This window comes from Nicotiana attenuata, unplaced genomic scaffold (genome assembly GCF_001879085.1).
Source record: "Nicotiana attenuata strain UT unplaced genomic scaffold, NIATTr2, whole genome shotgun sequence".
Taxonomy (NCBI): Eukaryota; Viridiplantae; Streptophyta; class Magnoliopsida; order Solanales; family Solanaceae; genus Nicotiana; species Nicotiana attenuata.
Window position 1 is genome coordinate 1 of NW_017673277.1, and position 13,545 is coordinate 13,545.

Here is a 13,545-nt window from a genome sequence, read left to right on the forward strand (position 1 = left end):
TGCGTACCCGTATTTAAGAAGGTAAACTTATTAAAACGTGACCTATAGCGACTAACGGATTATCATCTTTGCAGGGAAAACCGTGAAATTCGCTAAACGGCACGTCCCGAATTCTAAGCATGTTATTATAAGCAACTAATGAGGGCCTCGCTATCTATGCAATTTTATTTAGCGAGGTTCATCTCGTTTTATTATTTTATGGCTAACCTAAAATTTTCTATTCATTTCCGTCTTTAAAGGGGCCTAATTAATTCACATTTATAAATTCGGGTCTCGAATTCAAGTCCGAATTCAAACAAAAGGGGAAACCCTCTTAATTCGAACCCGCCACCTAATTCGAAACCTAAATTTTATTTGCAAATTATTCCCCGTATTCCTATGTATATCTTTGAAAAAGGATTTTTTAACTTGAAGCATTTGTTGGGCCTTGAAACGTGAGATTTCCAGCATTCACTGGGCCTTAAAAGGAATCCAGGAATAAGAAATAAATAGTTTGTTCTATGAACTGTTATAGCGCAACTGGGCCTCAGTGTGAGCCCAATTGGCAGGAGACTCCCGCAATAGGTAGATGGGTAAATACCAGTCCACAAATACTAGGATGATTCTTGTATACCTGGGCCTAGCTTGCACAACCCAAATGTTATATTGGGCCCAGCATCAAATTCGAACATATTCTGGATCTTCACACAGTGAGTAAAATTGAACATTTAGCTTTTTACAAACTGGACACAAACTTTAGAGGATATCCAAGGATTTAAACTAGCATAAATCTCGCAATGGTCTAATGTTTATTGTACAAGATATGATCACGTATTATCACTTAATCCAAGATATTAAGCCTACATAAATTAGTTCGAATCTCTTATCAAAACAGTCCAAAGTAATCTAACGACAGTCCGAAATAGTCTAGGAACAGTCCATGTTATACAGTCCAAAGTTCATTCGTACACAAATTAGAATCAAATCATCTTAAACTTTCATATCTACTTAGCTATTACTACATAACAACCAAAGTAAGTACAATTTAGGAATCAAATGTGCAAGCATCTCTTTATTTCATCTCCATTTATAGTTACATCAAGCCGAATTTGAGCATGTACCTGGAATTTGAACCAAAAATGGAAGAGGAAGAAGTCAGCGGTAGTAAGCAGTAGCAGCTAATAGCCAAGCACTAGCTCGTACGCAGTCCAGCAATAACAGAAACAGACCAGAATCGAGATATGAAGGACACGACTCCAATAACCACGTAGCAGACTAGATTGAACCAAGACCAATCTTAAAACAATATAGCAGTGTCTTCTTTTACTGGGCTTCTTTTTTTTTTTTGTATGTTTTCTTTTGATTTTTTGCAGAAATGAGATCTAAAAGTAACTTGAACTTCAGGATTCAGATTTTTCTTTGAAATTTTCAGAGGTCCCCTCTAACTTGTTGAACAAGGCAGTGTATGTGCCTTTTTATAGGCAAAACCTAAGGTTAACTTCAGATTTTAGTTTTCTTTTTAGTCCCTTTCTTATTTAGTTTCTTAGTCCCTCATTTCTAAGACTTATTACCCAAGTAACAACACTTATTTCACCAAAACTACACTAAAGTCTTGTTCTAGAAGGTCCTATACCCATTACAATTCCCACACTACCCTTCCCTTACCTTTACAATTACCATTCCTAATAAAACTACCCTTTTCCATACCCAGGCTACCCCTGAAATTCCCTTGGAATTACTGGCTAACTAAACCCTCTTACTTTGAACCACAGTCAAGCAATTTTAAAACATTTATAGCCAAAAAATCAATTTCAAGGCCGGATCCAAACTAAATAATGGGACTACCAGTCAATTGACTCTCACAAAATCAGTACCAAGACTTAAACTAGCCCGGATTAACGAGCAAATCAGAAACAGACCTAGAACTAATCAAAATTTCTAAATTAATAACATGAAACAAGAAAGAACTGAGAACCCTAATAGAAAACTAGAAGAAAGGAAATCTTACTTAATAAATTTTATTCTGATAAAATCACACTAACACATAGCTAACCAAGATCACAACAGACTAATAACCAGGCACAAAATCAAAACAAACATTAACGGAAATTAAATGCGTATCGGAGTAGAGGTTTAACAAGTATGAGAACAAGAAACAAACTAAACAAAATAAAGAAAGGAGAACCAAACTTAACTGACGCTCGAGACTCTGCCACTCTCCGATTTGACATTCGACCACCACTGACACTGAATTCCTCATGAGGAAGACGAAAGGATCGCGTAGTATTAATTTGGAGAGGTTTGGGGCAATTAGGGTTTTGGCCGGAAACTTTGAATCCATATTCGAGAAGTTCCGGCCATTTTTGAGGATCAGGGCCTTGGGGGTTTGATAGAGGAGGTCGTGGTGGTCTTATGGTGTAAATTTGGTAGGGTTTGGTAAAGGCGGTATCCTGGCCGGAAATTTCGATCTAATATTCGAGCATTTTGGTTACGATTTGAGGGAAACTAGGTTGGGGGTTGGAAAGAGGAGGATGAGAGGATTGAGGGGTGTAATTTTTGAGTGATTTGGAGTTTCGCCGCCGGCGGCGGCGATTTCCGGCCGGCGGCGGACGGTGGCAAGAGGGTGGAGATACGGCGGGGTACGGTGAGGTACGGTGGGGTACGGTGGTGGTGTTACAGTTGTACGAGGAAGATGATAAGTGTTCTTGAGTTCATACAATTTTTCGGACACTTTTATTAAACCCCTTGGACTAATGAGGACCGTTAGATGATGGGGAACGGAGGGCCACGATTAATTGGTCTAACATTATTTCAAAACGACGTAGTTTCTCCCCTATACTACGTCGTTTTAAGAGCTTTTGGACCGGGCAGTTGGGCTAGTTTTGGACAGGTTTCAAGTGTGTCAAATTTTGGGCTTTGATTTGGGCTGGGGTGAATTTAGCCCTAAATTCCTTTTTTTTTGATTTTGTTTTCTTGCTTTTGTATTCTATTTATTTATTTATTTATTTTGGTATTTTAGTATTTATTTATTTTTTCTGGTTTTATAAAAATGCTAGAACAAAACAAAGACTCAATTAAGCTATTTAAACTTCCTAAAATTACTTAAAAAACTCTATTTAGAAATAAAACGCAACAATTAACAATTAAGAGCGCAACAGCCTATTTTTTGCAAGTTTTCTTTAAACTTTATTCTAAATCTAATTAATACCTAATTAATACTAAATTTGTAAAAATAAAAATCCCTAAATGCATGTGCGTATTTTTCTGTATTTTCATATTAAAATGCAACCAATTAACACCAAAATTCACACAAAAATTCACAAAAATTGTAAAATAATAAAGAAATCAATTATTTGAAACTTTTGGAATTAATTTGCTTAGGGCAAAAATTACGTGCTCATAGCCCCTCACCAATGAGGGACAAAGTTCAAGACAAAATCTCACTTCATTCAAATTTTCATTTCCCTCCATTTTATTTCCCACCATTTCCAATTCACACTCTTAGACTTTAAAGTCCAATGCTTAAAGTCTTTGAAGCCCAATGCTTTAAAGTCCAACAACTTCTGCATAAACCATTCTAAAGACCTGAGCATGTTGGATTTTCCCTTTGGCACATATCACTGACCATTGATTGAATTGCTGCCAATTGGTAAACCCCTGAAATTGCTTCTTCATCCAGTTGCACATTTTGATCCATACTTGTTGAGTAAATTCACACTGCCCAATAGATGATCTCTTGTTTTCGCTACTTTTCTGCACATTACACATTATGTGTCAACATTAATCTTCCAGTTAGCTATCCTGTCACTAGTCATCAATCTCCCATGCATCATCAGCCACATTATGAATTTTGCTTTTGGTCTTGCTGCATTATTAAACATCAATGTTTTCCATTCCACTTTGCTATAGTCACCAAGAAGATGTAAGTATATTTGTCTGATCAGGCTTCTGTTGTGAGTGTGCATAAACTGTCTAGTTTCCAGGATTCCATGTGCCTCTATCACTTTTCTTACCATCCAACAGGCTTGCTGGGGTGTTGGCATTGTACTCATATGTTGGTTCTTGATGTAGTAAGTATGAATCCAGCGGATCCACAACTTATCTTGCTTGTGAGCTAAATCCCAGCAATGTTTGGCAATGGCTGCTTTGTTCCATAGCTTCAGGTTAATAATATTCAATCCACCTCCTGCCTTTGGTAAGCAAACTCTATCCCAAGCAAGCAAGGCCTTCCTTGTTATTTTGTTTGTACCAGACCAAATATAAGACTTGCATAACCCCTCTACAATCTTCATCACTTTTGTTGGAAGAATGAATAATTGTGCCCAGAAAGCCTGAATTCCAAACAAAACATTTTGGACTAACTGGACTCTTCTTGCATAAGATAGAGTCTTAGCAGTCCAAGAAGTAATCCTTGTAGTCATTTTATCAATAAGTGGTTGCCACTGCATTATACTTAGTTTCTTTGTAGATAGAGGAACCCCTAAATATTTAAAAGGAAGTTCACCATTTGAGAGCCCAACATCTGCAGGATTTGTTGTTTATCTACCAAAGAGACCCCTCCAAAAGAAGCTTCACTCTTACTAAGGTTTGCCGGTAGACCTGAAACCTGAGTGAATTGATAGAATTTTTGCTGCATCACTTGTACTGTCTTTAGATCACCTCTGGTAAATAGTAATAAATCATCTGGAAAACATAGGTGAGTGATCCCAAGCTTTGCACATCTAGGGTGATACTTAAAATCCCTCTCCTGCTTCAGACTAGCCAAGTTCCTACTCAGATACTCCATTGTTATGGCAAATAAAAATGGAGACATGGGATCTCCCTGCCTCAATCCTTTAGCAGCATTAAAGGGCTTAGTTGGTTCCCCATTAACTACAATAGGGTAGTTAACTGTCTGAACACATTCCATAACCCAAGATATGAACAGTTGAGGGAATCCTAGTTCTTCCATAACTTGCTTCATATAAGGCCACTCCACATAATCATAGGCTTTCTGGAGGTCTATCTTTATCATGCACCTAGGAGATATATTCTTCCTAGTATAAGCCTTCACCAGTTCATGTGCCAAAAGGATATTGTCTGCTAGTTTTCTCCCAGGTATAAACCCTGCTTGTACTTTATTAATAATTGTACTAATGATGCATTGCATTCTTGTTGATAGAACCTTGGATATCATTTTGTAAAGGGCAGTGCAACATGCTATAGGTCTGAACTCTTTCACAGCTTTAGGCTTAGACACCTTAGGAACCAAGGTTATGGCTGTGCAATTTATAGCTCTATACAGATTCCCAGTGCTAAAAAACTCCATAACAGCTGCAGTGACTTCATTTTTAATAACAGACCATGCTTTCTTGAAGAAATATGCATTATAACCATCTACACCAGGAACCTTGTCATTGTCAATAGAGCATAATCCTTCATAGATCTCTTATGGAGTCACTTCTCTACATAACTCAATCCTTTGTTGTTGATTGAGTTTAGTTCCCATACACATAACCCTTTTGTCTATAGCAAGGAGTGAATGGGTAGCAGTACCCATCAGTGATTTATAAAATTCTACTATCTCCCTTTGGATGCTTTCTGAATCAGTAATCCTGTTGCCTGTGCTGGACTGCAACTCCACTATTTGCTTCCTTTGGCTCCTCTCTTTTACCACATCTGAGAAATATTTAGTATTAGAGTCACCTAGTTGTATCCATTTTGCTCTGACTTTTTGTTTCAGAGCTCCCTCTTCTATTAGATCCCATTTTTCTAAATTCTGAATCAACTCCTTTTCTTGCAGTAGCAGCTCAGAGGAACTACTTGTGTCTATGCTTTTTTGGACCTGTTCAAGCTTAATTCTGGCTATCTCTATCTTTTGTCCAATGAACTTAAACTCCTCTACATTCAGTTTCCTCAGTACTAGTCTTAGTGTTTTTAATTTCATCCACACATTCTGCATCTTCTGTCTGTGAAAACTTTGCTTCCAAATTTGCCGCACTTCATAGTTGAACCTCTCATGCTCAGCCCATATATTGAAAAATTTGAAAGGAATTTTCCTACTTCTGTGCTGATCATTGAAGGTAAGAGTCATATGAGCATGATCAGAAATAAATGGTAGTTCATTCACAGTGTATATATGACCCCATTGCATCATCCATTCATAATTACCAAACATCCTATCAATTCTGCTCCATATCCTATTACCACCACCTTGCTTGTTGGACCAAGTATAATAATCACCCTCCCAAGCCAATTCACTAAGCTTCAGGTCTTGGATACATTTGCTGAAATCTTGAGTCTCAGCCTTAGTAACTGGATTTCCATGCATTATATCTTGTAGTTGCAAAACAACATTAAAATCTCCCCCAATCACCCATGGTATAAATGTCATTTGTTCTATCTCTTTTAGGTTATCGCATAACAGTTTCCTTTGTTCAACTGTATTAAAACCATAAACTATGGACACTGCATATTCATGATCATTTCTGATATTTGTGACAGCACAATGCAGTACCTGTGCCTCTGCTTTAATCACCCTGATTGAGTAGTAATTAGTATCCCATAGTACCCATATTCTTCCATTGATTGCAGCATTATAGTTGTTGAACATCTCCCACCCAGGGGCTATGTGATGGCTGACACTTCTAGCATTGTGTTCCTTTACTCTTGTTTCAATGATCCCAGCTATACTAATGTTTTTATTCTTTAAATAGTTTTTCAGCTCCTTCCTCTTGTGCCACTTATTAATGCCCCTAACATTCCAGATTAACCACCTCATTGATTGAGTTTAGATCCCCCACCTCTATCATGAGGTAGGTTAGAACTTCCACTAGCACATGCTGTTCCACTTTTCAGACTGCCTCTACTAGCTAAAGGTGTTAACATAGAAAAGTTTTCAAGGCTGAAATCTAATACTTGTTTCTTGCCCTTATCAATTGCTTCAACTCCATAACCCTCTGCATCTCTAGCCAACTGGTGCTGACTTGCTTGTTGTGACTGTTCTGTTGGATATTGCTGAGGCCTTTCCTTGGCAATTTCATTTGGCTTTGTCACTCCAGCTGTCTTAGGTACCTCAATACCAGTTGCTTCTGTGTGCCCAGGTTTTGAATTACTTGTAGCATTTGTGACTGGTCCTTTAGTTCTCCATTCATAAGTGACTTTTTTTGGCTCTCTTCTCCTCTTTGGTTGAACCTCTTTTTGCTCTTTAGGCTTTTGGTGAGTAGAACAGACATGGCCAATAGCTTGGCATTTGTCACAATACATTGATTTCCACTCATATATTAGATCCTGTTGGAAAACTCTCCCCCTAGGATCCCTCACCATAATCTCTGTCGGCATAACTTTAGTCACATTCACTTCAATCAACATTCTTGCATATGAAATTCGTGTTTGCTTGGTAGTACACTCATCAACAAATAAAGGTTTTCCAATAGCACTGGCAATTTTACTCAATGCTTAATTTCCCCAGCAACTCATTGGTAATTTAGGGAAAATTATCCACAGAGGTATATCAGTTAGGAATTCCTTACTTAGATCAAAATCTGGAGACCAGGGCTTAAGAATTATTGGCTTATTTCTGAAGGTGTGAGGTCCATCATAAAATATTCTATGCATATCAGCTAGGTTTTGGAATTTTATCACATAATATCCATCCTCATGAACAAAAAGATCTGGTTCAGCGACATTAAGCCAATGTTGAGTAATATACCTTTGTATAGCATTATAGCCCGGATTTTCACCCACAATATAGGCTATCATCGCAACACTCCACTTTTCTTCAGCTTCCTTCACATCCTGCATCTCAAGTTGTACCATAGTTTGCCCTTCTATAATCTGAGGAGGGACATATCTAAGAGCCATTCATGAGTTGCAACTCGATTCTGTTGAAACAAGTTAGACCACTTTTTTGGTTCATCTCTTCGATCTACATGATTTCCCTCTTTAGCCTCTAGATTCACATGTTCTCGAGTTTCAATAACAGCTTCTCTTTGTTTTGTAGTTGCCTCTATGCTTAGATTCTTCTGCATGTCCTTAATTGTCAAGTCAGCTACTGTTCCATTGAAATTCCCAGCAGCTATAGCAGTACTGCTAATCTCACTTTGCTTAGAGTTGCAGGAAGGTTTGATGTGCCTAGAGTCAGCTTCCTACTAACCTCCAAGCTAGTCAATGGACTATCCTCACCTTTTTCTGCTTCTACTCCTTCATGCTAATCTGGTGTTTGCACAACTTGGTTTCGCTGTTCAACTTTCAAATTGGTGCTAATTAAGTTTCTAATAGTTGAGATCGGCGTCTTAGGGACCTTTTTTTGGCCTTCCTCTTCCTCTACCTCGCCCCCTAGCCATGCAGCCACACTCGGCGCATTTTAGTTTCTTTCCTTTTTGTTTTTTATTTTAATTTATTTTCTTTAGAGCTTTTTATTTCTATTTTTAAATTTTTTTAATTCTGTTTTTACTTTTTAATTTCTTCTGAAAATTTACAATATGTATTTTTCTTACATTATTTATCTTTTATTTCTCTACCTTTACATCTTATGATTCCATGTAATTGCTTATATTTTATTATTTATTTATTTTATTATTCTATTTTTGAAACTACACCTCCTAATATTAGAAATAATGAGTTATTAACAAACTTGGCATATAATGAGTGATACAATAAAGTGAAAATTTGTTGTTTAATGTGGGTATAAACTTATTATGTTTTCTAATCTTAAGTTGTAGTGGAGCATACTATTATTATGTTGGAATTTGACATATGTTAAAATAATTTTATTTTTTTAGAATTTAAAATTGTGTTATATGCATGGTTCCGATTTACTTGTTTAGCAGTTTGGCTCACATTGCATGTTGTTTATTTTTAATTTAGAATTGATAGATTAGTTTTGTCAAACATTTGAATAATATTATGACATTATATTTATAAATATTAATTTATTTTATCAAACATGAATTCATGATGTACTTGCGAAACGTATGTTTTTAGCTTTTGTATGTATCTAAACTAAATATTATTAATTTTGAAAATATATAAAAAAATTATTTTTACAATATTAATTATAAATATATGATTACTAATTAATGTATATTCTCGAAAAATATACATCTTAAATACCAAATATAATATCATTTATACTTATAAAAATTTGTAGGCATATGTATTTATTTAACTTTTATGTTTTGATAATTATTTATTTAAAATTTAATATAACTATGTAATTACATTTGTGCAATCAAACAGTAAATTTATAATTACACTGTAATTATACTATGACAAACAAACAGGTCGTCGTAATTACTAGGCTGTGTAATTACGAGGCCGTATAATTACTACCCTAGTAATTACACCAATTCCAATTACTTTTCAAAGGGACCCTAATTAAAAAAGCGATACTTTTGGTATTAAAAAAAAGTGACAGAGGTGGCCGCCTCCTGCCCGCCAACCGAAATAAGAGTAAGTGCAATGCTGACGTTTTAGGAGTGAATGGAAATGTTGTGAATGTTCCCAATTTTGATATAATATCAGCGACGCAAAGCAGGACACGAGTGTTGTCATTCTTGTTAACACTCCCATCCGTTACCCCCAAAAACTCCTCAGCCGCCACTCTTTTGTAAAAATGGTTGTGGGTGTTCTTGCTTTACAGGGATCTTTCAACGAACACATAGCAGGTTTCATTTTCGTTGTGCTTAATTTTGTATGGTTGTTTCTTTTTATTAGTGAAAGTTGCTGTCTTTATTTACGCATTGTTCTTTTTGTAGCATTGAAAAGATTGGGAGTGAAAGGGGTGGAGGTGAGAAAGCCACAACAGTTGCAGAATGTGAGCTCCCTTATCATTCCTGGTGGTGAGAGCACTACCATGGCTAAGCTGGCCGAGCTCCACAATCTGGTATATCCGCGTGTGTGTGTGTGTGATAAGAGTCTTTTAATTGATAACACATTGGCAGTGGCGGAGCCTGGATTTTTACCAAGGGGATTCGGAATATTAAAAAGTAATAACACAAACATGCCAAGGGATTCAACATCTACTATTTATGCATAATTTTGACCTTATATATACAGTGTAATTTTTCTAGCTCCGCCCCTGTGTATTAGCATCATCATATGTTGGTAGTAATAAGTGAACGACATGTCTAATTGTTTTTTTGGTTGTTTATTGAGCCCTGGTTAATTGGGCGGCATAGTTGAGAATTGTAAGTTGGTGTAATAATAAGAGTAACATTTAGGGACGACAAAGTGGTGTGGTGTAATTGTTAGAGGCAGAGCACCCTTTATTAGAGGTTTCAAGCTCCAGCATATGAATGGAGAATCTTTTGGCTCTTTAGGGGAAAGAGGTGAGATTTAGGGATATTGTAGATTTAGAGAATTCGCATAACATGCCCCAACTAGTTCGAGATTGGGGAAATTATTGTTGTTGAATTTGATTTTTGGAGCATTGTGAGAAGTATTGAGTACAAAAGGCTGAACTTTGCTAGTTTATGTTGTTTATTCAACAAAGGTAAAATAAAAGGTTTCATTTTGTGTCCGAACCTACTTATAGTGCGGCTTTGTTTGTTAATTACTGACACTTGTTCCTACTGTCAGTATAGAATAAATCGTGATTTTATTAGTTGTTTGTTGTTGCATTGTTTGTTGGGGTATCTTAGTGTATCTTTGGATGTATAGGTGCTTAATTGTACCAATTGGTATTAATTATTGTGCTTGGTATAATTTTTCTCCACGTTAGTTTAATCGTGTTTCTAATTGCAGTTCCCTGCTTTGCGCGAGTTTGTTCAATTGGGGAAGCCAGTATGGGGGACATGTGCAGGCCTCATTTTCTTGGCAAATAAAGCAACTGGTGGGTGTTCAACTCCATATCTTGCTGTACATTGTAGGGCAATTTTTGCAAACTTTTAAGTTGCTTATCTTCTTGATTTAATCTTATAATGCCAAGGGGTCATAATTTTTTTCGAAAAATAACTATTTCATGGTCTATATATTAGCCATTTGTGTGTCTGTAGGTTTGAAATTGGCATATGCTCATAAACCATAGGAATTACGTTGTATGAGTAAACAAAGCTTTTTAATCATTTATGTCCTCTTTAAAGATCTATATTACTGCTATCCTTTGCTATAATATCGCATGAAAGCTAGTTGATCTGGTTAACTCATTCATCAATAAAGTCCTACCCGATTGACAGCCTTTCAACCAGCCCTTTGGCTTTCCACCGTGAGAACAAATATTGTCATAAGATAAGCATCCTATTTTGACTACAAAATGGTATTTAAGAATGAACAAAATTTTTGAACTATATTCAACATTTCTAAAGTTGAGAATAGTATATAATTTTTCTTTAAAAATGAATCTGAAATATACCGAACAACAGAGACTGTCATGTCACTCTTTGGTGTAGCTGATGCAAATTGTATTTGCTGGTAGTGGCTGAATATTTTAATCTTCCCTTTGGTAGCATGTTAGGATCTATATTGGTTAAGATGGTGAAAAAAATGCTAATATAAGGGGGCTTATAGTTTTCACCACCTCTGATAGACTTTCCAGGATTCAGCCATCTCTTAACTAGATTCACCACCTAAAGAAGAAAGATGGTGACTCATTCTTTTGATATTGACCACTGACGTAATAATTATTCACATCAATTGACAAAAAGGTGTTTCACCTTACTGCACGCCTACTTCGGCCTGGTGGTGAGAATTGAGAATAGAAATTTGATTTTTTTCTCGAACTCAAGAGCTACTGAGGTGTCGGTCTGTAAGTGTAAAACTATGGTGATTGAAGATGTTAAAAGCAGATGTTGTAAACATAATATCACATGGATAGAAGTTATCTTGAAAGACTTAAAATCTCTTGGAATCCATGTAAACTCAGGAAAAAGAAAGGGCACAATGGAAGAAACATCCATAGCCATAGCTGATACCAATTAGTTGAGATTATGGTTTAATCATGTTGGTACATTACTTTAGGTCCAACACTCATCTAGGAGTCTATTAGCTTTGCAGAGATATGTATGCCAGTAGAAATGTAGAAAATTTCGTGTGTTGCAGAACCTAAAAAGTTTTGTATTGGATTGAGACGAGTCGAAATGGAGCGATATGTAAGATGTGGATTCATATAGCTGACCTCAACTAGCTTGGGATCATGTCATAGTTGGTGAAGACAAAAGCTATTTAATATATGCTCATTGAACACCACTCCGTTAGGTACGATGTTATATGATCTAGTCCATCCATGTACAACTTCACCGATCCCGTGAACTTTGTACTTTGGTCCTCATTTTTTCACATGTAAGGGCCTCATCGGACAAGCTAAGTCGGTCTGGCTTGGACTTGAGGGAGTTAAGAATTTTGTCTTTTAGGGAGTAGTCTTTCTCCCTAGATAAGATGACTATGATCTTTCCTTCTATGGAGCCAGATGTGAGCTTATCGTGTGCTGATCTTACTCAAAGTGAGTAAATAGGAGTGGCCACATCAATTACAACAGACACAGAGGAAGAAAAAGAAATACTCGCTTTTCGGACTAAGATGCTGACTTTGCCATGGAAAGAGTAACAGGAAGAAAGTCTTGGCCTACCCTTGTTCTACACTTCGAACTATGTTGATAGATACCACAGAGAAGATCATTCTGCTGGTTTTATTTGTTCTGCCATATTAATAGTACTATTTTAAACCACTTCTGCAACTTTCGAGAATTCAAACTTAACTTTTCAAATCTTAAACCTTGATTTGATGTTCTTTTTAAGCAAATTTTCACTTTAGTGTTTAGTACTACCAGTGGTATAACACAAAACTAAATTAGCCTTTCGAACACTGTACACAGTCAAACATATGCAGGGAGTGTTCTCTTGAATCTACTTTCCACTGAGAAGGAAAGTATCAGGAAATAATTTACCGTCTTAGATCTTTTCTGGGATTTTGCTGCTCAGTTGTTCTAATAAGACCTCCTTACTATGTGTTCTCTGTCATTGCTAGACTCAATAGAGAGCAGCATTTGAAAAACTGTTATTTTTTATTTTATCATGTCAAACTTTGATATTATGCTTTTATTCGTAAAGGAATAAAGCATTGCCGTAACCAGATATCATTAAATTAGGCAATTTAATCCAAGGCACTTTTGAGTTTCACACAAATTTTGAGAAATTGTTTTTTTAGTATTAATTTTTCTTCATTAGTCTAATCACTTGTAGAGTTGTTCCCCCTCTCCACTAATTCAAAATGATATAAAGCTCATTTTGTGTGGTTTGGTAATCACATTTTCTTTTTGAATACCCTCTTACTGTTCTTTACCATATTGCGGCAAAAAGATCTTATGGCACATTTTGTGGCTTTCTTCTCAGGGCAGAAAACTGGAGGACAGGAACTGATTGGGGGCCTTGATTGTACCGTACACCGAAACTTTTTTGGGAGCCAGGTAAATGATGGTTCCTCCTCCAGGTCTCAATTGAATAGACAGCCAAGAATGGAGGAAACTCATTTGTATAGATAAACAAGCGTTTTGTACCATGTCTATATTAGTTGGAGGGATGGAGGGAATTGTAAGCATGCTTATGTTTTATTGTTATGAAGTTAAAGCATATGCTACATAAGCCCCCCACC

The 13,545-nt window shown here is 36.4% G+C and overlaps 1 protein-coding gene across 1 annotated transcript in view; it reads left to right on the plus strand.

Moving 5' to 3' along the window:
* Positions 1–9,405: 9,405 nt before the first annotated feature.
* Positions 9,406–13,545, plus strand: part of LOC109215916 (probable pyridoxal 5'-phosphate synthase subunit PDX2) — a 6,964-nt gene continuing 2,824 nt past the window's right edge. Inside the window, exons 1-4 of the mRNA XM_019380040.1 lie at positions 9,406–9,626; positions 9,717–9,844; positions 10,705–10,792; positions 13,287–13,360. Coding sequence (XP_019235585.1) covers positions 9,575–9,626; positions 9,717–9,844; positions 10,705–10,792; positions 13,287–13,360 — 342 coding nt within the window. The 5' untranslated portion in view covers positions 9,406–9,574. The remainder of the gene's footprint in view (positions 9,627–9,716; positions 9,845–10,704; positions 10,793–13,286; positions 13,361–13,545) is intronic.